This window comes from Anabas testudineus, chromosome 11 (assembly GCF_900324465.2).
Source record: "Anabas testudineus chromosome 11, fAnaTes1.2, whole genome shotgun sequence".
Lineage (NCBI taxonomy): Eukaryota > Metazoa > Chordata > Actinopteri > Anabantiformes > Anabantidae > Anabas > Anabas testudineus.
This window is the reverse complement of record NC_046620.1, coordinates 19,831,845-19,859,604: the sequence shown is the minus strand read 5'-3', so window position 1 is coordinate 19,859,604 and position 27,760 is coordinate 19,831,845. Positions and strand designations below refer to the sequence as shown.

General features: G+C 39.8%; 1 protein-coding gene across 1 annotated transcript; it reads right to left on the bottom strand.

Annotated features, from left to right (window-relative positions):
- Positions 1–76: 76 nt before the first annotated feature.
- On the bottom strand, positions 77–27,460 carry kcnk9 (potassium channel, subfamily K, member 9). The gene is made up of 2 exons (XM_026349300.1): positions 26,848–27,460; positions 77–960 (listed from the first exon to the last, which is right to left on the bottom strand). Exons 1-2 carry the CDS (start codon positions 27,458–27,460, stop codon positions 77–79), a joined length of 1,497 nt encoding a protein of 498 aa, XP_026205085.1.
- Between the last annotated feature and the right edge of the window lie 300 nt (positions 27,461–27,760).

The following is a 27,760-nucleotide window of genomic DNA, read 5'->3' as shown; positions in this document are numbered from 1 at the left end:
TGTGAGGAGCAGCATAGGAAATGTTTGACCTTGTGTATAAAACATGGAAACTCATTTGTCCAGCATGTGTCAGGGGTTAGATAGATTTCCTTCTCCTCATGAGCTGGTGATTGTCTGTGAAGCTGTGAAGGCCCGGAGACACTGAGCTGATGGGCGATGGGAAGAAGCTATTTTTCAAGGTGCTGGGCGAGATCTCCTCGATCCTGTAGGAAACTGAGTGAAAGTACTGATTGGGATTCAGCTGCGAGCTGAATGAGTTCTGATGAGAGAAGGCACAGCCCAGACCTCCCATCCCTCCCCCAGAGCTGCCGAAGTCATGCGAGTGGTAGTGCATACAGGAGCAGACTGACTGCAAATCAGTCACTTCCGCCCGGTACGGCTCACGTCGCCGGCGACCACGTTGCAATGACTCATCCTGGATGTGGATGATCATGCTGTTGCGGTTTCCAGCAAGTGAGGCCCGTTCCTCTGCATCCCGCCTCTCATCCTCGCTGTTCATAGTTAGGAAGCGAAGCACCACCAGGTTGAGGAAGGCCCCGATGACTGTCAAGCCCACCAGGATATACATGAAGCTAAAGGCCACATACAAGGGCTTCTTCTGAAGGGCCCGGTTCTTTTGGAGAGCCACAAAGTCCCCAAAGCCTATAGTTGTTAATGTTATGAAGCAGTAATAGTAGGATTGAAAAAAGCTCCAGTCCTCGTAATGGGAGAAGGCAGCAGCTCCAATGCACAGCGTGCCGATGCAGGAGAAGAACCCCACCGTCACCATGTTCTCCATCGAAACATCAGTGATGCTCATGCCACAGCACTTCTTGATACGCTTCAGGAGGTACTTGACAAAAGTATTCATCCTCTCACCCAGACTTTGGAACATGACAAGAGTCAAAGGGATTCCCAGGACGGCATAAAACATGCAAAAGGCCTTCCCTGCGTCGGTCCCTGGCGCTGCATGGCCATATCCTAAGAAAAGAGCAGATGGACAGCAAAAATTAATGATAAGGAAAGAATTTACTAAAGTGCTGGGTGCGTCAGTGGCAGTGGCGTCACAAGTGTTAACCCCACCACTCAGAAAGCCCCAGATCAGCTTTTGTTTACAAACATGACCAAGCAAGAAATCTCCCTAAAAGTCTGTGAGCACTGCCAAAAGGGCTATTGAATAGGGGCACGCCACAGAAATGTGTCTGCTCATTAATCTTATTTGGGCTTAAAGATTATGGCGAGTAGGGCGTCCAATTAGTCAGAAGTTTCCGGTGAGGTAGAGGAGTTTGTAGGAGGATTGGAAAGGAGGCATGGAGGAGCCAGTGAAGCTTTTAGCTTAATTAAACTTTATCTTTAGACCACAAACTGCTGACTCACACACAAATAGACTTTTTTTTTCTCAAACTTCATCTTTGGGGCTAACAATAGGATTTCTACATTATATGACTTTTATTTTCCAAATGCAGTATAAACGGTTTTATGTGCTTTGGAGGATATTTACAGAATTATGCCAGATGTTGCAGAATTAACATGAATGAAGCCCACTGCTCTTGAACATGCAGAACTGAAAAAAAGAGTGTGTTATTGATTACCACTCTTCTCCATAACTGAGAATATTAAACACCAACACTATAGCCAAGAAACACCCACCATCGGTTGGCATGTGTATCACTTAAAACCTTCCAAATGGAGGGATAATATTTTTGGTGTACTGTACAGTGTTTTATATTTATTTATTTGTTTGTTTTAGATATGTCCTGAGCAAGTTCGGTGTTTTGCACTCTCAAATATTGACTCCATGTTTTCCCATATGGCTTTCCTCCCACTCAAGCATGTGTTTACTTATGCAAAAAAACAAAAAAGAACAAAAAGACAACTATCACTTTGATTTCATCTAGCAACCACATGTCTTATACATGTATAGCGATATATATGTCCATGTGTATTTGCATGTAAAATGCAGGTTAATTGCCTTAGGTTTCATCAGTGAAAAGTATAGAAACAAATCATTTACGAGTACACTTATATGCATTGCATTATCACTTATCACTTTCCACTTATCACGTATTAATTCACCTTAATGTGTTTTACTCTAAATTGTACCAGTGTATTCTCTTAAAAGTGTCCAAGTTACACCTACATTTAGTAATAGTCATAACTGTGTAATGTAAAAAGACTTGCTTGTAGTTCAAAGCAATTATGCAATTTCACTCTTTTTCCCCATCAGTAACTTTTCTCTCATCAACATTGATTCCAACTTCATCCAGGAAGTTCTTTTTTCAAGAAACAACTTGTGCAAAGTCACATCCCATTTAGCGACAAATAATACATTTTGAAATTTGTTAGTGTGGAGTGAAGAGTATAAAGAGTTGTTGGAGACCAAAACTGAGTAAAACAGAGAGAAAATTATATTACATGTGAAAGATGAAAGAAAGATGAATGTTGATGTTTAAACAAACATTTTTGTTTGTTATGTTTGCCATCACAATTGATTAGATAATTATGTATTGATGTTGTGTTTTAAGCTTTTCAGCTCCAATTTATAAAATGCATTATGCAGCTTTAAGTTTCCTGAAATGTAATATTTGATGTAAATGTATAGTAACCAAATGGCCTCAACAAAAAAACTACATCTTGAATAAGTAGCGATAGCTCTAAAGCATGATAAAATAAAACAATTGGAACCAACATTTCAGCCTTCTTGCTGCAGTGCAGAGCATACTGTATCTCAGACCCACCACTGCTATTAAAGTGGCTGCCTAATTTACAACAAAATATGCAGTAGAAATCAGACTCTGTAACTTGTTTGCTTAGGAAAGAACAAATGGAAGTGGAATTAAAATACAATCTGAAGTCTTTATCATCCTTTTAGCTCTTAACCTGCAAAAATGTTATTTTTGCATTTGTTAGGAGATGGAAGAAGTCATTCATATTGTGTTTCTGACCAATTTAATAATTGTGTTTTTCCTACCATATAGTGTTTAATTTCCATGCTCTGCAACAACGATTAATGGTCTCCTATTGTGACAAGTTACATTATGGTGCTATGACACCCACATGTGATTTTATACCATAGTGCAATCTGAAGTCCCAAGAGTATAATTATTCACCAAATAAAAATAAGAGTCCTTTTCATCATGCACTATCAATATTTTAAAGTTATTAAGGGTCAGAATGTCCCATCAACCTGGTTCAGTAGTATTTCAAGTTTCAGTAAGTCTCTAAAGGATAATGCTAAGCTGAAACAAACATAGTGGGCTGCTTGTGGAAAACAGGATAAAATCTAATCACTGTGGAGTGCTGTGGAAAATGGACGGCATAAATGGTAAGTATAAGAAATTATAAATGCTTAAAAAACATGTAGGACCACTGGTCGGCCATTGAAGTTCAAGGTCTGCAGGAAGCTAAAAGAACAACTGCAGTTCAGGAGTAGCTGACTGTGTTACTGGTGTGTCCTGACTGCAAATGAGCTGACTGAATTATTTGAACAATGAGCAGTTATGCTCACTAATATTTCTTCACATGCACAAAAGAAGAGCATCTTTTATCAACATTTGTATTAAAAATATTCTAAACACAAATCTTAAATGTGCTTTTATACAAGACAGTTAGCTAAGCCAAATACGAGAGAAGTCTGTAAATAGTGGCACTATCATAGTAATCAGAGTAATTGACATGTTCTTTTGCATACTGCTTGTGCAAAACCAGTTGTATAAAAGCAAACACCATGTGCAAGATGCAATAAAACATGGTTTTAAGATCCCAAAAGTGTTAGTCAAATATAATTACATCTCAGGACAGATTAGTATTCTACCCAGCCATCTGTCTTCTTCCCTCCGTGCTCAAAATTAGCAAATTAATTGATATTGATTCTTATTGCTTAAATTTGTTCTCATGCCGTAATTAGGACATAATGAATCATAGTGGTGGCTGTGAAGAAATGACAACTTTAATTTGATTTGCATTACAAACTTGACTGTGCAGACACAGTACCACAAATATTCACTGCAGAGAATCTATCAGCATTATGTGTTATGCTCAAAGACACGTCAACTATTTCTGACAAGTCACTGGAGGTTTTTGTGCAACTGTTGCTGAAGTATAATTGGCATCAATTTACCGGCCACCAAATGCAGGGTCGATGGTATGCACAGTATTTCTTATCAGGTTTGCTATGATCTTTTTGATTAATTAAGCGATTACACTAACACAGGAAGTCATGAAGGCTGTATGTTATGCAAGAACATACAAAGGGCAGCAAAGGTATTGGAACATGTAGACTTAAAAGAGATTGGTGTAAGACTTAATATTTAGTTCAAATCCTTTGCTCACAAAAACTGCATCAAGTCTGTGACCCACTTACTTTTGCATTCTTTTTCTATGATGATTTTCCAGGCTTGTTTTGGGGGGGTTACTCCCCTTCTGTCTCATTTTTTAGTGGGTAAAATGTTCTTTAGGGTTTAAGTCTGTAGACTGACTTGTCCAGTCTAAAACCTTCCAGTTCTTGCCCCTGACACAACTCCTTTGTGATTTGGGACATTATCTTGCTGCAGGATGAAGGATCTCCCTGTCAGTTTGGTTGCATCTTTCTTTCTTTCTTTTCTAAATTGGCAGACAACATATTTCTGTAGATTTCCGAGTTCATCTTGCTGCTGCCATCATGTGTTAAATCATTAATGAAAACTATTGAGCCTGTCCCAGAAGGAACCATGCAGCCCAAGTCATGACATTACCTCCACTGTGTTTCACAGATGAGCTTGTATGTTTGGGGTCATGAGCAGATCGTCTTTTTTTTTTCTTCCTTAGTGTACCAATTTGTCAGTTACTTTGGTTTCTTTCTTCTTTAGCACATTTCAAATGGTTACACTGGCTATGGCCAGTGTTTAGGTGTTAGGCTGTTTTAGTGTTTAGCTCTGATTGATTTTCCATCTCCTCTCAGCTTGTATTTTGTCAATAGTTAGCTCTCTGGTTTTGGTCGGTGGTTGAAATGTTGACCTTTTGTCTTATATTCATCTTTTAATGTTAAACGCAAATGTTTTCAGTCTACAGCAAAATTAAAGCAACTGGCCTTACTTTTCCAATACGTTTGGAGGGAGTGTATGTTTTAAAGTAAGAATCTTCTGCTGCACATGTTCTGATGCATTTCTCTGCTTGGTGTTATCATTCCTCTCTTTCAATCTGGCCTTTAAGAGAGGTTTCCAATGCAAGTGACGGAAACCTCCTCTGTGCAAAAATGTACTGTATGAAAACATTTATTGTGAAGAATCAGCTTTATATAAAGTTTTAGTCAGCTAAATTATTAGATGTCTTCCCCAGTTGCAGCCTTTTTAGTATTAACATTCCTCTTTTTATGAATATTTTTCTATTGCAACTCAACAGGAAAACAGGAAGAACAAGAACAAGGACTGTGGATGTTGCCTATGACTTCTATTGTAAGGGCTGCAGGAACTGGCCTATTCATGGCAAGTATGAACAGGAGGAATGATTACTGCATGAAAAACCTTTTTCACTCTACGTATGGACACACGTGAAAAATTGTGGACCTATTTTGGAGACAGTGTCCACAAGTATTTCTTTGATGTTGCTGATGAGATATGTGGTTTTCTGCGACAGCACTGCGTTCTGTAATCTGTTTGTCTTGTTATAATGACTCTATTATCTGCTGTTGTCTTGGGAACAGACATATTTGCTCCGCCACATTGAGTCCTGCCATGCACAGGTGTTTTTGTTAGATGTGTGTACAGGTGAATGCATGTGTTTGTGTACAGCCCAGTGTGTAGTGCAGCAGGAAGAGACTCACACTCTTTAGTCAATGATAAAAGCACAAGAAAGGCATGGTCACTGAAATATTAAATAATAAACACATTTTGAAAATGGAAGGCGGTGTTCTGGATGTCAATGCAGGCATCATGAACAAGAAAAAGACGTGTGACGTATTTTTATTCTATAATTTCCTACAGGCTGCAGCAGGCAAGATTGTTTATGAAGGCACACCAATCTTATCAGCCAGAAGCACAAAGTTATCCTGCAACAGAGAAGAGCTCCATAATTCCATAATTGAGATGCTGTAAATTTGCCCAAATGTAAATCTGATGTGGATGATGCTGAAAATAACGCTTTAAGTGTTTTAGACCTCCATTTTTATTCATGTTAGTCATGTTAGATCTATGAATATAGCCTACTGTCTTAATTTTAAGTAGTTGGATTATAATAAACAATGCAACAATTTACTTTAATGAAATATGACATGACTTTTAATTAAAACAAAATGAAGCTAAAATGTATTGGTGTTAATTTATAGCATTATTCTATAAGCCTGGAATAAAACTAAATCAGCTGGACATCTGCAAAAAAATAAACAAAAATATCTGTGTATCTTAAAGAACAGAAGGGTGCTGCTTCTCTCATAGAACTTTCCAATTTAAAGTTTGCAGTATTGATAAAAACCTGTTGAGTCACTCTTCAAATGTTTGAACAAACCTGAGCGGGAAGTGTGATAACACCTCTAGACAAAGGTGCCCCATGAAAATACAGTAGTTGTGATATGTTGTGTTTGCAAGGAAAGGGTAAAAACTGTAGCACAGTATAGCTATAATAATGGCATCACAATAAAACTCATTATGATTCATTATCTGAGAACCATTAATGTCTGGAATATATTTTGCCAATCAGTCCAAAATCCCAATAACAATAACAGAATCTATGACTTGCTGTAATTATTTGTAACATGTAATGTCAACCTACCCAAAAGCTATGAAAGCTAAAAACTCAAAATCTCAACATAAATGTACCAAAGGGAACTTTAATTTATCTTCTAGAGAGTGAATACCTGTACAATGTGGCAAGCTTCACCAATTACTGGTTTGATTTTAAGTTTGTAAGAAAGTGCCTGATACAACAACAAGATGTATATCAGACAGAAACAGGTAAACATAGTCTCTCAAACAAAATGCACGTCTTTCCCAGCTATCTTGATTGAATAGCTGTAATACACCCCCCCTTGTCCACAGTCAAGTCCAAAGCGCATCTAATGTTTTACACATACAGCTCTCATCATAAACTGCATGACTCAACCTTTATTTGGCTTTGTTCCCCCTTACTATGACTTATTTTGAATGTCTGCCCACACCCACAATGTGGGCTCCATAGGTCTGCATAATTGAGTGTGACTCACTGCTGCTCAAACTCAAAATTGACATAGCTGGCAGCCTAAATTTAATTATTTCACGATTCTATTATTATATCAGAAATATTAAATCATTCCTACATTGAAAGGAAAGAGATTATCTCCCAGCCATATAGTGTAATTAACATGCTTTCAAAGAGTGAGAAATGGTTAAAGTTACATAGTTACAAGTTGCAAAGGTACACAGTTACATACTTGGGTATTAAAAAGAAGATAACCGTTTAAGGTGACACAGTGGTGTAGTGGTTAGCTTTGCCATCTCACAACAAGAAGGACCTGGGTTCTAACCCACCGCTCGGCCAGGTTCTTTTCTGTGTGGAGTTTGCATGTTCTTCCCGTGGGTACTCCAGCTATTTCTCACATTCCAAAAACATGCATGGTTGTGAGCAGAACTGGTAACTCTAAGTTGCCCATTGGTGTGAATGGTTGTCTTTCTCTGTAATAGACTGGTGACCTGTCCATGGTGTACCCCAGCTCTCTGCTGGGATAGGCTCCAGCACCCCTGTAACCCTTAACCCTTAACCCTTGAGAGAATATGTGGAAAAGCCATATAAACATACTATATATGCATAAGGAAGATGGAAAGCGGTATAAGCATTCAGTTATGAGAGTTATTTCCTAGCTTTGTTTTATTTTTACTTTTTTTATTTTTGCTACAATTCAGAGGAAAGCAATGCACTTTTACTCAGGTACATGAATTTTAAATATTATTATTACTTATAACCATCTAAGTATGATGTATTATTAACCACAGCAATCTCTTTTCCCTTAGTAAGTTTAGTTTCACTGGTTTATCCCCCAACATTTGCCAGCTGCTAATTTCTGAGCACAATTTAAGTTATTACAGTATTTTAATGATTTTTCAAATGTATTTTAAAGAATACAGTTTATTTTATTCTCTCCTTGAAAATGTGCATGCAATGTATTACTTCATATCACTTAATTTTTCAATGAAATATTTTACCACTTAAATTCCTGTTCCTAGGAAGTGGATACATATTTATAATCAACTCTATGATGGAAAATTATAATAATCACATGAAACTATAGTTAACATAGAAACATGGTTGATGTTTGCATAGCATACCTACAAAAAGATCATTTTGTCAGAGAGTACAGCCGTGTAGGTGATATCCACTGCTGGTTTTCATTTATTTCATACGAAGCTGGTTATATAATATGTATCATCCATTATTCATAATACTATCAAGGTAGTCCCTCATTAGTGCCCACACACAACACCCTGGGCAGTTACTTTACAAGTGTCGAGCAGTTGCTTAAACCAACACCTTTTGCTCATTTGATCCACAGGTTAATCTGTCTCATATTATTTCAGGTGCCCTGGTGGCATTAATTGCTACAGGCCATGGCATTTTAATGAAGGTCAAGACGAGCAGGGAGCACAGAGGTGAGAACACCTTGTTCAGCTCTCTGCCTGGGTCTCCACCACGTCACCGACAAGAGCTTAATGTGTCTGGGAAGTGGAAACACCATGGTTACCTACTACAGGCAGGGAACCTTTCACTATGAGTGCTTTTTGAAACACTAAGTCTACCTACAATTCCACTTTGTTATGGGGCCATAATGGTTATGGTCTTTCAGCTGCCAGTTGTCTAAACTCTATTGTTAAGAGAAAAATGTCAAACATAAAATTCTACAATGACAAAGAGGTAATTCCACCCATATCAGAGATGCCTGGCAGCCGCTTAGAAAGATCACATTTACATTTTAAGTGTTTTGTCCAATGCCCTTATTCAGACGACTTACAATGGGTGCATGATCGCATAGAGCAACAACTAGAATTGCAGACAAGAGCACATTCACCTTCCAGTAATCACCCAACATAGTCTCTTAAATCAATGGTTTGCCCAATTTACACTGATCATTCACAACACTAACACAAGTTGGCGGTTTTATTGTGTTGGACTGAGGTCAGCATGGACACTCTACTACTCAGCCCCATTCACAGTGAACTGCAGTTCAGTGAACCCTGTTGACAAAGTCAAATGTAACCAATAGGAAAAGAGGAAAAGTAAGCAAAGTTTCCCTTAGTGTAGCTTTTGACAGCATAGCAACCACTAATGTGCCATGCTACAGAAGACACAGTTTACTAATGGGTGCCAGACTATAACCTTCAAAAGGACCCTGTTCTTCCACAGGGAGGAACAGGGTCTCTTACTGTATGTTTCTAAAGTGGTTAAACCATACCACTATTATTAGGGTGAATGGAGGCAGGTTTGGGGCCAGGTTTTCTTTTACTGACAGGTGTCTCAACATGGGGCTGCAAACGCCTCATGTCTAAAGTAAAAATGATTTTTTTGTCAACATTTTCTAAATGAAAATTTAAAGGCCTTTACACATCTAAATATGTGTTTTAGGATAGGGACGGATATACATGGTAGACAAATGCAGTAGCATTAACGCAGTTTTTGGAAGTTTTTCAATGACAACCTGCAGTTAGAGACAGGATACAGTACATGCAATGAACCACAACAATACAATCTATAGGTGCCTCAAAACCAAAACAGTAAACCTGAAAGATTCTTAACGTGGAAAGGTACTGTTGCTGCTTTCTTTAAAGTCAGCCTCCAAGCATTGTTAGTTACTGTATGGTAAATTGACAATGACTAAGATTACCAGCTGAAGGACTGTGCAGAGCGTGGTAGACCAGAGCGACAGTAAAAGAGGACAGCAGAGCATGAAGAGGGATGACTAGGTAAAGCAGGGTGCATTGATTTTTCTTTTGATGCTAGCTGAACAATGAGACCTAAAATCAGCAGAGTGTATGCAAATGATTGCATGATGCAAAAATCCCTTCAGTTAAAGAGTGGCAAAAGTTGTTTGAGTGGCAGCATTGACTTCGAAAACCGTGTCCTGCAGAAACTTCAAAACAGAGAAAAAAGAGATCAGAAATATCTGAGTGCTGAAATCCAAAGAGTGGAGCTGGGCTTTATGTATTTTTCCAGCATCAAAATTAGCATTAGAGTTAGAAATAGGAAAAATCTTACTACATGCACTCAAGTTCAAAACCACATATCTCTATGAAAGTCTTTGAAATATATATATTCTAGCTTTAAGTTGTATATTGAAGATTTTAATACAGAAAAGACTCCATGGTAGAAGTCAATAAAAAGATTCAAAAGGCTAACACTGTATTACTAGCCAAACTGTTGCTGTACTTCCACACATTAAAACTAACACTGTCTGCATTCACAGTTACACATTTCCTCAGGGAGTGAAGTTAGAGAAGTTCTTAAGGTCACTGCATTGCTGAATTGTCTGCACCTGCAATTAAGGCTAAATAAACAGGAATGAATTCTGTACGTGAAGAGTCATTTTGTTTTTGTGTGCCAAGTGAAAAATGTGATATGACATGGATTAAGAGATGCAAGTGAACTCTTTCACAGCCGTCTCACAATAAGGGCAGCCCTGCTTGGAATTTGGAGACGCACAGTTATCTGTTTGCTCTGGAGAGCCCAATTTCTCTTAGGCAGTCAAGGTAGACAGTGTACAGGGGGGAGTCTGCCTAAACAGAGAAACTGATAATCCTCAGTATAGCTTGTGGAAGTCGGGTACTGTGGCTCCACAGAGAATTTGAGATTGCCTAAATTTTGAGTTAGTGCCATTGCATGCTAGGTATGTAATCCATCACGTGATTAAGTCCTGTTATGTCTGTCCTCAATGTAATTCTCTGAATGACACTTGCATCAAAGGATAGAGATCCATTCATTCCATGAATTGTTATGCCCTTATTTTGTGAAACAGGCTCATCTCATGCTCCCTAATGAATCCCAGCAGCAGTGCAAGATTCAGCGGGAAGCACAACAGACAACCCCCTAAGGCGGTGGAGAACAGAAGCCAACAGACACACGTCATTGAGATATGGGATACACAGCATGCACAACGAGCGATGCCATCGCCAAGTATGGTAATGAGAAAGTAGAACAGAGAAAGCTGGAATGGTAGAGCAAGAATCAAGAGATGTTGAACCCAATAAGCATCGGTGGCATCAGGAGTGAGAGTGACAGGTTGAAAAAAAAAAAAAAAAGAAAAAATATACATATAGTATTATCTTTGTCTGACATAGCTGATCACACAGTAAGATTTGTTTGTCAGAAAACATCTAGATGTTAAAACTGGACTATATTGACTTATTTTCACTGAGACGTGGTAACTCAAACAGTTAAATGCAGCCTAAAATTTTTAATTTTATTTTTTACTTTTACTCCACCACATTTCTCTTAACCCGTTTAGTCAATAGCATCTGTCCCAGGTCTGCCAGAACTTGTCCAAGTACCAGAACAGCAGTAGTAGTTCTTCTGAAGCCTGTAATATCACAGAGTAACAGCATGTCATAAGACTCAGTGTTGCTCAGAACATATTTCAATTTTGTAAAAACTATTGATGTGAAATGATGGCTGAATTATTTGTTCATTCTCATCTCTAATCAGCCTTCTGTGAATTACTTCTGATATAGATTTGGAAAATCATGATTGGTCAGAAAAGGTAAATGTGGTAAATGACCGTGGTTTCAAATCATCCTTGTGCTGCTTACTCCTACAGTTCTCTGTTTATCTTTTTGTCACACACACATTCTTTCAGAAAGGGGCCTTAAAGGCCTACCTATTGTCTGAAAACTACTAATCAACACCTTGTCATTGTAGCACTGCTCTTCAGTCTCCTGTTTTTCACTTGTGCTCCCAGCACAGCACTGCCTGGGAGCAATTTAAGTGACAAAACACCACAGGAGAGATGAGTATTAACAAAGGTGATTCATACTACTACAACCTTCAAGGCAAATCATAATTCCAGATTTCATTTAAAGGATGTTTCAATAATTTTCCCCTTTTTAAATGCACGCTGTGAGCTGTCTTTGAAGTCTCCTCTCTGAAGACTGTTTGTGCTTGTCCTCTGCCAGTGATCTCAGACTGCGAGTGAGCTACTACAGAGGCTCCCAGTGATAAACACAACGAGAGACGTTTACTCAGAGATGTTGAGCGGCATGCCGCAGTTAGTTTCACAGCAGGCGACAAATGTGGGGAGCATTTTGGGAGACTACTTGGGTCAAAAATACTGTATGTGGTTTGGTTTTGATGTGTGAATTAATGAGTGAAACCTGTATTAACCCTTAGGGAGCTAAACCCACATACAGCACACAGCATGAGCTCTTTTTAGATTGACATCTGGTTTGGTCACAGCTCTTTTGTACACTGCATTGGTCCTCTTGATAATTAAAGCCTAGGCAACATTCTAGCAAAAACTAGGAAGCATTATGAAGCTAACATTCAGGAAAAATATATCCTTTGGTATAAAATTGATCACAGACAAAACTAGTTGCAGAAAATGAAATGTTGAAGTGTGCAGTGTTGATGCAAAGTCCACACAGAATGCACACGTTCTGGATCCTTGAGGATTGATTACTAATCTCCGTCTTCAGCATTTTGGCATGCTGGACTTTGTTACATTACTATTTTGCCATATTTCCATATCATTGTAATTGCTTTAGTAAGTACATAAAGCTAGCACCACTCCAGGCACCTTCTTGTGGAATTATATTTGGTTTATAGGAAAGGGTGTTACCTTATTCAATGACATTTAGCAGTGAGAGAGCTGCCTGATTACTCAGACAGAAACAATTAACAGCAAAAGCAAAAGCTATTTTTAGAAACACTCTATCAAACTTTTAAGTTATTTTGCCGATAAACAGTGAATGAAAATGTCAATGGACTGGCAATAATGTAAAGGCCAGTAATTAGTGCTGTGCAGGGGAGGCTTACTTGTTTACAGCTGACAATTTTAGGCCAGAGCCGTATAGATTTCTGCTATATCACCGAAGAGCGATGTTCTAGACTGTGCCACACCACACAGTTTGTACCTGGTTTAACAGCTTGAAGCTTAATTTGTGGTTATTACTTGTGCTCAGCACACACTGTACATCTAGTGTACATGTGCAGCTGTGCTCAGACACTAGCAGGAAAATTAGCATCCCTGTTAGTCACATAGGCAAAAAAGCAAATGTTAACAGACAGAACACTTTATGTTAATGGGGATGGGGTTAGTCATCGGTTAGCTCTATAGCTAAGTGAACAATATGTGCAGTGAGGGAGTTTCATCACTACTAATGACCCCCTTTATTTGCAATGAATAATGTATCCCGTTGTTAAACATTACATTTTGATCGTAGCTGCTTTATAACTACAGTGAACTTCATTGTCATGCTCGCACATCCAGTAAATGAACTGGCTTCATCTTCCTTATTGACCGAGACATGGTGACCGTTTATTCCCTGAAATATTATGGTACACATTTATTGGATGCCAGTTGTAATCACCTCAACATTTTTACAAGAATTGTCAGTGCATTGTTTCTTATGTAGTTATTACATTAAGTGTTGCAAGTGCAACAGCCCCAGAATGAATTTATTTTCGACTCTGTTGATAGAGATACAGACTCCTCTAAATGTGCTTCAGGCAAGATTAATAGCAGGGTTATGTTCTACCAGATGAACTAGAGAACCTCTTGCACAGTAACAGCATCAGCATCTACTCAGTGTTGATAAGTTTCATTAACTTTAAAGCATAATCTCCTTGCTTCCTATAAAATGTCAATTAAACCTGTAGAGAACATTACACTGAATGCACTCCACAGCAGCTGTAACCCAGTGTGGTCATCAGAATCAGAATTTCTTCAGAAATTTAAAGACACATCACAATCACATCTTGCAGCCTGCTACTGGCAGGACTCTGAGCTGTCCCAGGTGTCTCTATATCCCGTTAGGCTTCACCTAATGAAGCTCATTGCCCGGCATCGGGAAATACGGCCATGGGGTGCTGCTAAGCAACAAGCTCTTGCACTGTTCTCACTAAAATCACCTCCCCAGAGAAACTGACACCACTTGGCCTGGTGTGCCCCGCTGCTTCTTCGCCAACAGACTTGTACAGACACAGATATGTTTGGCTCGACTCAGAAGGTCATCTCAAACTGATGTCTGGTTCTTTTTTTGCAAGATGGAGACATGTGATGTTAGTCCCAGCAGGTCTGCGATTATGTTGAACCGCAGCAGCCGGGCAGCCTCCACTAATGGTCAGCTAGTCGCCTCTTGGCTCCAGCTTGTTCATCACATGGCAAGTCAAGGATTAAGAAGCAGAACAGCAACAAAGTAGCTTTCCTGGTTTGTGGCTCTACTTCAGTTCAGCATACTACACTTAGCTATTTTGTGGCAATGAATTCTGCAGCAGATCAGCTTTAATATTAACACATGCAGAGAGCTCAAATTAATCCAGCTTTTTAATTACATAAATCAACATACATATCATAATTAAGTTGCACAAACTGAACACCTGCAAGCATATCACCAGCAGCAATCACCAATCAACTGGGCAGTTTCAAATAGTACATGTTGTATATCATATTGCATAATAATAATTCTGCTGCGTGTCAACATAATTATTTCATTCATCATGTATTAATTATCAGAACAAACTATGTTAACATGCACAGACAACAATATCACTTTATATTACAGACAAGCTGGTGATGCTGTGAGAATTATAAGCCTTGTCCTGCAGCTTTATTAGTTTTTTTCCAACCTATGTAATTCTACTATGACTGTGCTATCACACTGTATTTGTTTTCCACCCTCTGGGGGTACTGCATTTAGTATCAGAGACACTACTCATGTATCAAAAATGCTAGCGGACCACACACTGTGCACAAGCCGCCGACGCTGATTTCATGCTGCTGTTCCACGGCAATAACTCATACAGGAGACCACACACTCCCACTCTTTCAACAGATGGAATAAAGTGGTTGTGATAAGACCATGTGGGAGTGCATTATAGTGCAGCGCTGCAGAGGGAAGATGATTGTCGGGGTCCGACAGGAGAGAATTAACAGCAGGTGGTAGTGATAGAGTAGCAGTGGTCATCTGCCCTCTTAATGTACCTACTGACAAATAACATACAGTACCCTGGAGTTTTACATGCAGGTGATTTGAGGGAGTGACGCGTCAGGGGGGGAAATGAACACATTGTGTGGCTCCTGGAACACGTTGTACAAACATAACAATAAGATTAGATGCAAATCCATCTTGTGTCTGAGCTGCAAAGACGAACACCTAGAAGCTTGGCACATAGGTACTGTGTCATGCTGACTCACAGCCTGGGGCTGCCGTAGTGGATCAAAATGCAACTAACAGCCAACGGGTGACGTGAGGTAGATGTCAGAACTTGTTTTGTAGTGCCCACTTGACTTCTGGGAAATATCTTTGATATTCAGGTGGTGACATTCCAAGGTCTTTATGTGACAATGAAAGAGCACAGTAGATATCTTCACAATGTAACTTACAAGATGGTGTTATTCTACGTTTTGTCAGTAACTTTGCAGAAAAGACAGAAAGTCATAATGACTTTATATCTCAGTATTATTCTGCAACTAAATTTCCCACGGATGGATTGTTGCTCCCAGACCTAAAATGAAGAAATAGTTACCTTAGCTGTGCATAAGGTAATTGTCTCTTTGAGGGAGGCAGAGCTGTCTCTGTCCATATTATCTGTCCACAATCTGAAAAGTAAAAATTATATTTTATGGTCATATGTTGTCTAAATATAGAGAGGAAAGTGAAACCAGAACCAGAAAACATCATTCAGGATCTCACTACCATTTATGATAATATGGTCATAATGGTAATCATTAAAAATGTATGCTTACAACAGAGCTTCTCTCTTCAGCATGTTAAGTTCACTTTTTTGCCTTAATAAAGATTTTTTCTTATTTCAACAAATGCATTTTTTTATTAATCAATGTTTTAGCAGACTTTAATAAACCTATTTTCTACACATAGAGTCACAGAAGCTAATGGCTCAGACTAGTGTTGTTTCCCTCTGTTTCCAACCAGAAAAAGTATTTTCAAAACTGTCAGCTTACAAATACACTCCCTTCCAGAAGTATTGGAACGATGAAGCCAGTTGTTTTTATTTTTGCTGTGGACTAAAAAAACATTTGGGTTTGACATAAAAAAATTAGACAAAAGATCAGAATTTCAGCTTTTTTTTCCAGCTTAAAATGTTCTATAGGGTTCAAGGAGACTGACGTGTCCAGTCTAAAACCTTCCAGTTCTTGCCCCTGACACAACTCCTTTCTGTTTTGGGTCATTATCTTGCTGCATGATGAAGGATCTTCAGTTAGGTTGCATCTTTTTTTCTTTTCTAAATTGGCAGAAACAAAAAGTTTCTGTAGAGTTCCAAGTTCATTTTGCTGCTGCCATCATGTGTTACATCATCACTGAAGACTACTGAGCCTTTCCCTGAAGAAAACATGCAGCCCAAGTCAGATATCACCTGCACTGTGTTTTACAGATAAGGTTGTATGTTTGAGGTCATAAGCAAATTCTTTCTTTTTCAAAACCTTAGCCTTTCCATCACTTTGGTAGAGGTTCATCTTTGTCTCATCAGTCCACAAAACTGAGAGCCTCATTTCTGTACTTTTTGGCAAATACCAGCCTGGCCTTCCTTTTCTTCTTGCTAATGAGTGGTTTGCATCTTCTGGTGTAGCCTCTGTACTTTTGTTCATGAAGTCTTCTGTGACCAGTAGATTGTGATACCTTCACTCCTGCCCTCAAGAGAGTGTTGCTGATGCAGTTGCTTAAGGGACATGTTGGTTACATCTCTTTTAACTATAAAAGCAGTTTGAATAGGCAAAACCAAATCTAGAGACATACAGTGGACGAATAGACATTCAGTGCTACTAATTGTTTGAATAATCAATGTAATAGGACACACCTGTCAGTCGCATGTTCCAATACTTTTGCTCACGTGAAAAATGGGTGGGTTCAAACAAAAGGTGTTAAATTCTAAATTGCTTATGGGATCCAGACATATACATGTGGAAATAAAAGCTGAAATTTTTTTATGTTAAAATGTTTTCAGTCTACAGCAATAATAAAATCACTGGCCTCACCTTTCTAATACTTTCAGAGGGCAGTGTAGGTCACACACTGTATGTGTAGTTTCATTTTTATAAAATGTATCACAATAGACTAAACAGTGGATTTGTTAGGAACTATTTTCACTGTAAATATACTGTAAATATTCAGTTTTTCATCATTCAGCAGTGTTGAATTCAGCCACTAACATAAGCTCTACTAAGGTTTTAAAGCAGGTTAGCCAGACTAAAATAATTTCACACCCAAAATGTAATCTCTAATTCACTGTACACAGTTCTAATAAACTAAAAGTGTTCATAACATCTGAGATATTAATTGAAAAATATTCTTGGTTCAAACAACTTTGAAACCATCTTTCCTTATATTTGATCTCATATACATATTTCAAAGATGTAACTGGCTTAGAATTATGTATAATTAATAAGTAGACGCCATTTGCAGCACGTCCTTCATGTAATTTTTATTTTCATAAAAAGTAATGAGATCTTTAGAAAAATCCACTGCAAATAGAGAAAGCACATCCAAATACAGACATTTGGTGGAAAACTACAAAACACAACTGAATACAAAAACATTACACTACATGTACTTATATTATTAAAACCTGCCATTAGAACATTCACATAAATGTTAGAAAAACTCTAAAGTTTCATTTCCATTGTCATCTGTGCTATTTGCAGCGTTTTGGTATTTGAATTGCATTATTGTTATATTTGGTTGTGGTTTCTCTTTTTGGAGTTTTTTTTTCCAAATGTTTGCACCTGTGATGTCAAATTGGGGATTTTTCTTTTTTTTTATTTGCTTGTGTTTCAATGCACCGAGCTCTGAGGGCCACTGCACATATTTGATAAGAAACTGGTGAAATCAGATCAGATTCAGTGACAATTTTAGAGATTCTGAAAACCAAACATTTGCACAATTTGCTCATGGTAATAAGTTGCACAAATGAACACTGTTCACCGTTTTGTCCTAAAGTACCACACACGCAGAGTTAACTGTAATGTGAGCCATGTGCAAACAGCTCCATTTATGTGACAGTCAGATGCCACCATCTCATTCCAGTTTGACTTGAACTGAAGCTTCTCTATAAATTTCCAACAAATTTCTAACTTCCTTATGTCTACATTTGCTCCTGTTGCTGCTCTACTTCATTAATCTATACATATAAAAGCTCATGTTTGTTTTCCTTCAAATAAGGAGCAGACTATTTATTAAGGATTTCTCGCTCAGTATTTTCTTTCCATTTTTGTCCTCGGCGGTCGTTCAACATAACTTTTCTCTGTAGGCTGCCCACCACCTGGACCCGGGTCCCGTGACTGCAAAGAGCCACTACAGCTCATCAAGCAAGAGCTCACCGACCCCAGTCTCCACTTGAGCCTGTATGAGTTCGCTGTGCTCGTCACTTTACTTTGCTTTGTATGTGCTGGAGTGGAACAGCCAGTGGTCGCCACTTGAATCCTCTAAGAAACTCTGAGATTGAGAGGAGCCTTCAAGCTGGCCTGTGGGAATTTGAACACATTTATCCCTATTGTTGAGGCTTCTCTCCTTCTCACAGATGAGAAAACACTCAAAGTGCCAGCACCAGCCACTGATTTTATCATGATGGGTAAAATCTGTAGAAAGCAGTAAAGCAACACAGAGGAAGCTAAGTTTATTCAGCGAAGCAATAAGAACGGTGAGGTCCAGTGAAACTAAATGTGCCCCAACTACAATCTATACAGCGTGTTTGTTTTAGATTACCTACAGTATGCACACTGGCTGCTACTTCATCTCTTGTTGTAGCCTGATGGATGTTGCTTTCCACAGCCTCAGGCTAGTTGGTGTTTTGACGTAGATAGCTCTTTGAGATGACAGACAGGTGTGGAGCTAGGAATTAAGGGGACTACAGCAAGACTTTCACATGTACATTCTGCCCAAAGGTGAAGAGACAGATACTGTGACTTTGTGTTGCATAGCTTGACACATGATTCAAACTTCTTATTAGCGTAGTTTATGTAATACCTGACTTGAATGAAGAATTGTGTCTTTAAGACATTAAGACAAATTCTGGTTTACTGCACCTTGATTCTTATTTTCCTAGTCAGTTGATGGCAATCTATTAGTTCTATGCTAATAATCGAATCACAATGACAAAGTCAGACTGGGCCATTATATAACTGCAAAAAGCTGCAATTTACCTAACAAACGTGTGAATGTGACGATGCATTTTCTGTTTGTGTGCAGTTTGCTGATTATCCGTAGTAGATGACCAGTAGTAGTACATTTTATAATGAATTCTGACTTTGATGTGTGAATTCGGACTGCATGCCCCTTTAACATGATAATATTTGAACACACTAGAGTCTTTAATATTCCTCCTTCAGCCTAATAATGTATCGGCATGGTTTTTTCAGGTACAGGGGCACACTATGCTGCACCCATGGGCCTCGTGTTTACCCTCTGAGCAGTGAAAACATACCAGCTGGCTCCAGAGCATTCACTCCCACAGAGCACATCAGCACCACAGGTACACATTCCCATCGATCTGTGTGGAGACCTCCATCAAGCTCCCGGTAGGACACTCTGGCAAAGTGAAAATAATCTACTAGCTACAAAGTGCAACTAGGGTGAACACCTGAAATAATTTTTCAATAAGCAGCAGCCAAACACTTTGTTAACAACTTTCTTGTTTCCAGAAGAAAGGCCAGTACAAATTCAAGCCACATTAGAAGGAATTACAGCTGGCTGCCAAACAGCAAGGTGCTAATTTACAGCAGAGACGTACGCTCACAAATTGGGGACATGGAACAAAAATACTCAAGTGAACAAAACCACAAAGCACAGCAACGCTCCATTAATCACTGGACCTGCTGGTAAAAGAAATCCAGTGTGGAGGATGTACAACTGAGTTAACAAATAGTCCTACTTGTTAGTTTAATAAATGTTCCATCATTAAAGTGCTAAATCAAACGGAAACTAAGGCAAAACACTATTATTTAAAATTCCACATAGAAATATTGATGTAATAAATCTTTAAATGAAAGCTAAGTAGTATTGCTATGCATCCATGCTAGAGGAAATGTCAGAGGATTACCAAAGATATTTCATTTCACTTGTTTTATTTAGATGATAACTAAGCGCCTCCGTGGTATTCACACTTGCTCCTTTAATTGGATGAGCTGTAATAGGACAATAAAAAACATGACATAAGCCGTTAATCATTAAACTTGTGCCATGTGTTCTGAATAAGCAAACTGCCTGGATTTAAAATACACTCAGGCATTTAATTGACTGCTGTTCATTTCAAATCATGAAATCCTTTGTCCTTGATGCAGTGGAGATTTACATAATCAGTAGTAACAACACATACTGTACTGTATGTATTACAGCTCATCACACCGTTTTTTAAAATTAGAAATGTATTTTTTTAAATAGATGGAGAAGTGTCTGTAGCCTTAATTTGGGCGCGAAGGAACTCTTGTGCTATTGTATAGCCAGATATCCAATCAGTCCTTGCCCAGAAGCGGCCTACCATGGACTACACACTATGATAGTTTGTGCCCATTCTCATCACTGTCGACATATTCCACCAACAATCCCCATCAACATCACAGTGTGTTATCAACTTGAGGATGACAGCTGAGCTGATGCAGAGTGCAGCTTTTTGCAGTCTTTGGTTTCAGGGGCGTATCAAACGAATCACACAGCACATCTGTTATAAGCAAATGTTCCTATTGTAATACCCGTAACCTTTAAAGTTACTCATTAATATTACTGTGTGAGCCAAATGTGTTTGTTATATTGCTACTAAAGTGTGTACAAAATGCCTTCCTGTGCTCCGGGAGCAGGACTTGACAAGTGGTGAGAAGGGCTTGAACAAACTTAAAGGCCTTCTTCTTTTGTGGAATACAAAAATAAAAACATCATAAATCTTACTGTAAGAGAAGAATTTAGTTCTGCTTCTTTTTCTGCTTTATGGTCCTGGTGTTGTTTGTATCTCTGGTGGAAGTCATATATTACCACCTTTTTATCCACTACTGTATCATTTCTGAATATAAATAAAACATATATTCAATAATGAATTCTTTTGAAGTGGCTGATTCATAATGCTCTCTCATTGAGTGGGTTTGTCCTAGTGGCACAGAAACTGGGCTTAATGTGTGACCACAAGTCCAGAAATCCTGCCGTAAGACGTGCTGTAAGTGGCAGTTGCTGCGCAGCGTAATGGAAACTGTGACTGGCACAATAGGTCCAACAAAGATGGAGCATCTGAGTCATTTTCACTAAGCGCTTTCATTAGAAAGAACCGGTAATGAATGGCATCCACTTATGAAGCTCTGTAAAACAGAAGAATATGACTGGGGAGTAAATAATTGAGTATTATTTCAAGCTTTATGTTAGAAATTGTAACATGTATCTGAGATTACGATATCCAAAGTGAACTCCTGTGTGTGGGCGATAATGTTCACTGAGCATGAAAACAGTGTTTTATGATGTTTTACTATGTGTGGTCTGATCAATATTTATGTTACCAGTGGATCAAATGGTTATATAGTATGTAAGAGTTGCAGGAAGTGATAAAACTAATATCAAATAACTGACCCACTACAGTTTTCCTTTTTCTACAACCTGTTCTCAGCTGACAGCTGTTTTTAGAGGAACAGCCCTCATAAACACATTTCTACAGTATATCCGTCCTAAACTTTACACTGTAAAGAACCTTCAGGTGACTGTTGTTATAATTTGGCGCTATATGAATAAACTGAACTGAACTGAATTAAACTGTATCTGTACTGTACATATCCAGCAACAAACAGCACAGTTAGAAACTAGCAAGAGAAAAAATAAAGTGGAGCTTTAAACAAGGTAAATTAACACATAAAGCTGTGTTTACCCAGCACCTCCCTCTCCCTGCTCTGCTACACTCTTTACAAACAGTAAGAGTCCCCTAAAAACTACTAATCAAGGAAAAATAATCCAAATTCTCCAAAAGGCTAGAAGGGCCTTGCTGAAACTCCTTCAGGAGCAAATATGTCTGCACTGCTGTCAGGTAGTTCAAAGAGGCTTCAACAGCACTTCTACACATTAAGATCAATTACTGAGCCACAAGTATTTCAAAAAGATAAAAACCATATTGTATCTTACACACAGAAATAGAAGTAAAATGAGGGTGAATGTTGGAGTTGGTATTGTCCACACAGACAGAAAACACAAGTCCGGCTAAAAATGGCTAATGTTGCCCCATCGCTGCTTTTTCAGTTTCTGTGAACTAAATCAAACTCTATTTCACTTTTTATCGTCTTTCACATTGTTCCATGAGTGAACTTGGAGAATCGAATATGAAAAGGTGAAGGGGTCACAGTATTGACCTTCTCAGCCACTTTCTGCTCCAGTAAGTGAGTAAGTTGCTTTTTCATTTCCGACTGTTACTTGCTAACTAAATACTGTTATGTTAATATATTACAATCACTGAATCATTCTTTTTCAGTGGCATCAAGGAGGAACTGTTCTGTATCTGTTTGCCGTGACACATTTTATAAATGATAATGTATTGGTCAGTATTGACACTCATGAACAAAGTGATGAATGTTCTAACCAGAAATATCAGCCTGTAAAAACGACAATTCATTTAAATACTAGAACATGTTTTTCATGTAATTGTTCATTGTAGCAAATATATCCTTCGTTTAAAAGCAATTCTGTTTTGGTCTGCCGTTTAATAAGGCCCTGAAGTGCCACCCATCCTGATTAAACCTCATTAGTCTGGGTTTCAGGAAGATTTATTCTAATGTTAGTGATGGTCTAAAGGGCTCCGAGGCGTTTCTACAAAGTCTAAACGCTGAATTCCAGTGTTACAGTGTTTTGATGTAACTTTACACATGGAGAAACACGCACTGTTCAGAAACAGCACCCAGCTCAGCCGAGTCTCCACTCACCATAAAGTCTACATGTTTGCTGTAAAAGACACGTTGATATTTCCAGACGTGCAGCAGAGACGACTTTCACCTTTTGGAGCTGTTTTTAGTCTCCGGGCAACATGAGTGATTCAACACTATGAGTAAGCTAGGTGGTTGCTTTCCTCGTTCGGAGCGGAGTCTCAGCGAGAACACCTTGCACTCGCCACATGCTGTCATCACCAAGTGTCACATTCGATACATTTAGTCACAGCAATAAACAGAGTCAAGTCACAGGGGCGGCGTGGATGGAGAAGTGCTGGTGAGGGTTGGTGGGAGTGCTTACAGCCGCGTTTGGCAACGAAGACGGGACACTCGAGACAGCTGCTCTGACATGTGCTAAGAGTTTCACAGCTGAACTCCACTTTCAGACCTCTGGCTATTTATTCTCACGCTCACACAGGTTATAGAAGTGAGACGATAATGAGGAGAAGCATGATCACTAATTCCCCACAGAAGTTCCCTAAAACTGCAGATTTGACTGTGCTTAGCCTGTTATCAATACAGCACAGTCAGGTGAAGCCTCCAGCTCTAGATTACAGATTTCTTTAATCCTCCAAGAGTAAATGTGCAGACTCACATCCTCATTTTCTAATGCCGGCTTTTTATGTCACATACTGCAACAACTATCGTTATTATCAGAGGTACTTCTGCTGGCACTACAGATACTAATACTACTATACATTTATATATATATCATCAATTACATTTTCAGTTGTACTATTACTAGTACTACTGCTACTAGTAATAGTACTACGTTCACCACCACATGTATTGATAATGACTGTTGACTAATATGACACAAACACTATGCAGCTCTAAAGACTCTAACAGTCCATCCCCGAGTGATTACAACATCCGTGAGCAGCAGAAGCTCTAATGGTTTGTAAATCACTTGAGTTCATGTCTTTCTTTCTTTACAGTGTTTTGTTGGGATCATTTCCTTCTATTTGTTATTATATTACTTTATATTAATCTTATGAATTTATGATGTTCTCTTCTCTCTTTTTTTCAGAGTAAAGCGTAAAGAAGACAACGTGGGTGTAAGAGGAAGGAATATATCGTGAAACCAAAATGTCTGCATGTACTCAAATGTACATACAGCAACACTGTAAGTTCTGCAAAGACAGTTGAAACATGACACATGGTAGTAGGGTTGTGAGGCTCTTCAGTCTTAATAAGAACAGCTTTAATGATCCTTGGCAAAAATTTAAAACGTTTCTGCTCTTTCAAAAGAAGGTTTGTTTCTATTTGCTGTACACTGAGGTCAGAATCAGATCAGAAGGTGAATTAGAGTTTTAAGTTTATTTTGATAGTATACAGAAAACAAATTGGTATGTCTTAAAAAAAGAAAGAAACCACTTGTGTGCTGAGCAACAGAGAACAAAGGAAAACAAAGCTGAGAACTGTGAAGAAAAACAAACAAACAAACAAACAAACAAACAAACAGAAAGGGACACCACCAACAGCCTCCACACAGCAGGAGTGAAGGTGTCACAATCCACCATTTCACATATATTTATATATATATGTATATATAAATATATATACACCAAAGCAGCCGGTGAGGCTTAGGACTGGGTTTCTATCTATTTTAACTTGCTAATCCATCAGGATATCCTGTAAATAATACTGACGGATTTAAAGTAAACAAACAGGGAACGTGTGAATAGACCTTTTGGTATTTTTATTTGATGGATCCTGTCAGTGCACTCATCCGGCAGCTGGAATAATCTTAATGGACATCTTTGTACTTTATTTTTACAGTCCCACATGATGACACTAAATTGAATTTGTTTCCACAAACAGCTCATCGTTGACACAGTCCAAATTGTTTCCTTATCTTTGCAGCAGACTTTCATTTTGCACGAAGCCAGTTTCACTTATTTCACTTTCAGTGGCCAGAATAATTATTTGACCGTGTATTGATACAGAACAGAAGAGTAAACCTAGCTTCATTATTTCTACAAGGAAAACGTCTTTGGAAGGTATTAACTGGTGAGAGTAGCTGGACGCTATCTTTGAATCCAATCCAAGCGTCAAATCAAAGCTGCTCTGCCTGAAGACATGGACGGCTGGCTCACACACTGCATGGGAATACTTCTTAGCCTTGAATTGAAACCTACTGGAGTCCCAGATGAAACGCTTCTGCCGTATACAGTCAGACAAATGGCAATAAATGGACAGTGTGAAACTGACATCACCACCATGTCTTAACGTTTTGGTCGGACACTTCTGTCCTGACATAGTTCTGGCAGCATGTGACGTATTGTGCTCTCTGAAATGTGACCAGATCACATCTTCACTTCTCTATTTGTAGAAAGTGATGGATGCCACAGCTCGGCCACATGTTTAACAGTAAGCCTGCTGATCCTCTGCACTTCTTGTCTTAGTGAGCTTCAGTATCTGTGAATACTTCCCAACCTGCTCAGCCTGCTTGTTGCTTCCAGTCACAATCGATAACAAACCAGAGACATGCAGTCGACGTCACCATGAGCTCATTGTTCAGTCGTTTTCTAACTTGAATCTAGCCAGCTGAGGGTCAGCCACGGGTGTAAAGAGCGTCCTGTTTCCCACACACACACACACACACACACACACACACACACACACACACACACACACACAGCAGCAGCAGCAGCAAATGGAGCCACTTCACACAGCACGAATATTACAGCGTAGCCTGGAAACAACAGCGGATCCACCTTCACTGTTCTGTGCAGTCGTCCCTTGTCAAGTGTTGCCTGGCAAAGTGGAGGACAGGCCTGGTGCATTAGCCCCCCCCCCCCCCCCCCCAGCTAAAGTCCTCATGTTGAATAACAGTGTGTGTCTGTGTGACCTCTGCAGGAAAAGCAGAGAGCATCATCTAACTGGGATTCAGTTTTTCTTCTGGTTCCTTCACTCAGTATTTGATTTGGGGGTGTTTACCCGCCTCCTCCTCCTCCTGAACTACATCTTCATGACGTGTTCATTAATGAGCATTAAAAAACCAACACATGCATGAAAACTGGATCCACTGGTTTCAGGATCGCTCAGGTTGGAGACTGGATCCCACAATGTGCTGTGACTGGAGCCTGAGGACGTTAGATGAACGTTCAAATGTAATATTTAACAGAAGAAGAAGCGCGGGACCCGCAGCTGTGACGTCAGCTGTCAGTTGTTGGTCTCTGTCCGTTCAGCACCACGGCGCCCTGCTCCACTCTGCTCCACCCTGCTCCACCCTGCTCCACTCTGCTCCACCCTGCTCCACCCTGCTCCACTCTGCTCCACCCTGCTCCACTCTGCTGATGCTCTGAAGGCCTTTAACACATTTAAACCTGAACTCCCTTCACTGCCAGACTTAGTTCAGTCCTAATAAAGAGCAGCAGCAGCAGAGGAGCGGACCCGGAGCTGGGGCCCCTGCGCGCCGCGCCGCGCTGCGTCACGTCTCCGTTTTACTAAAGACACGTTTGAAAGTGGAACTCTGATGTTAGTGCCTGATTGTTTGGTCGTGACACAACGCGCCGAGCTCGCAGTACAACTCCCTCAGAGCACAGAGTGAGTGCAGCAACATGTTGCCTCTAAACTTTATCTAAAGACGAGCTCACTTTAAAGCTCGAGTTCAGCTCGGATCGTTGCTCTGAGTACGAACATGTGCTTCCGCGTAATTGCTGCCTACAGCCCGTTTTATTGCCTTGAAAATGTAATTGTCCTGATAATAAACCACGTCCTGTTGCGCAACAGTGGAAACAGACACAGACACAGAGAAGCTCTGTAATGACTGTGGAAGCTCGCTGGTTTTACTGGGTTTAGAGACTGGGACTCACCTATGGTGGTTATAACCGTGATGGCAAAGTAAAACGACCCTGCGAATTTCCACTGCACCCCGGCTCTGTGGGGCTCTGCCTCCATGATGATGCTCTCCAGTTTGCGGTAATCATCCTCGCTGATGTTATATTTCCCCTGGAGACGCTTCTCCTCGGCTTCCAGCTGCTCTTTTTCCCGCATCTCGAAGTCGGACTCCAGGGCGTCAAAGACCGCGGCCCCGACGAGCAGGTATGTAAACGTGCAAATGATCAGGGACAAGGTCCGCACGTTTTGCCGCTTCATGGCCAACAGGAACCGGCGACCGAGGGGCTCATGTCCCCTTGGATTCCCCGGGAAGGCGCAGCAAGCGTGGGGAAAGCCGTGTGGACAGCGCCTGGAGGCGGAGGCGCAGAAAGGTGCGCTCCGGTGATGTTGGCCGCTGTGAACGCCGGAGTCGGTGCAGCGGTGGAACCCCCCCGCTTTGTGGTGATCCCGGTGACAGACCCCCAGATCCTGCTCCTGGTTGGCGGAGAGACACAAGAGACTGCTCGATCGCCTGGACCAGGAGCCCTGCAGCCGAGAGACCCTGCGCAAGACCTGCCCAAACCAAGTCCTCCCGGTGCGCAGTGCCATCAACAAGCTGCTTCCAAGCTCGCCTGTTGGTCGCTGTCGTCCTCAAGTGAACTGCACGGATCTGAATAACTGCTTCCAACCAAACAAATGCTCGTTGACTGATCCTCTTCCCTCTGAGGCTCCACTCTTACTTCGCTGTGAATCTAAATGTCCTGTCACTGAGCATCTTCTCTCAAGTTTCAGCTAAACACCAACCTGTTCACTGGAGCCTCATTAGCATTAAGGCTATTTTTAGCAGCCATCCTCCATAAACAGAGAAGGAAAACGAGTCAGTTTACTGCGCGTGAAATCCTCAAATCA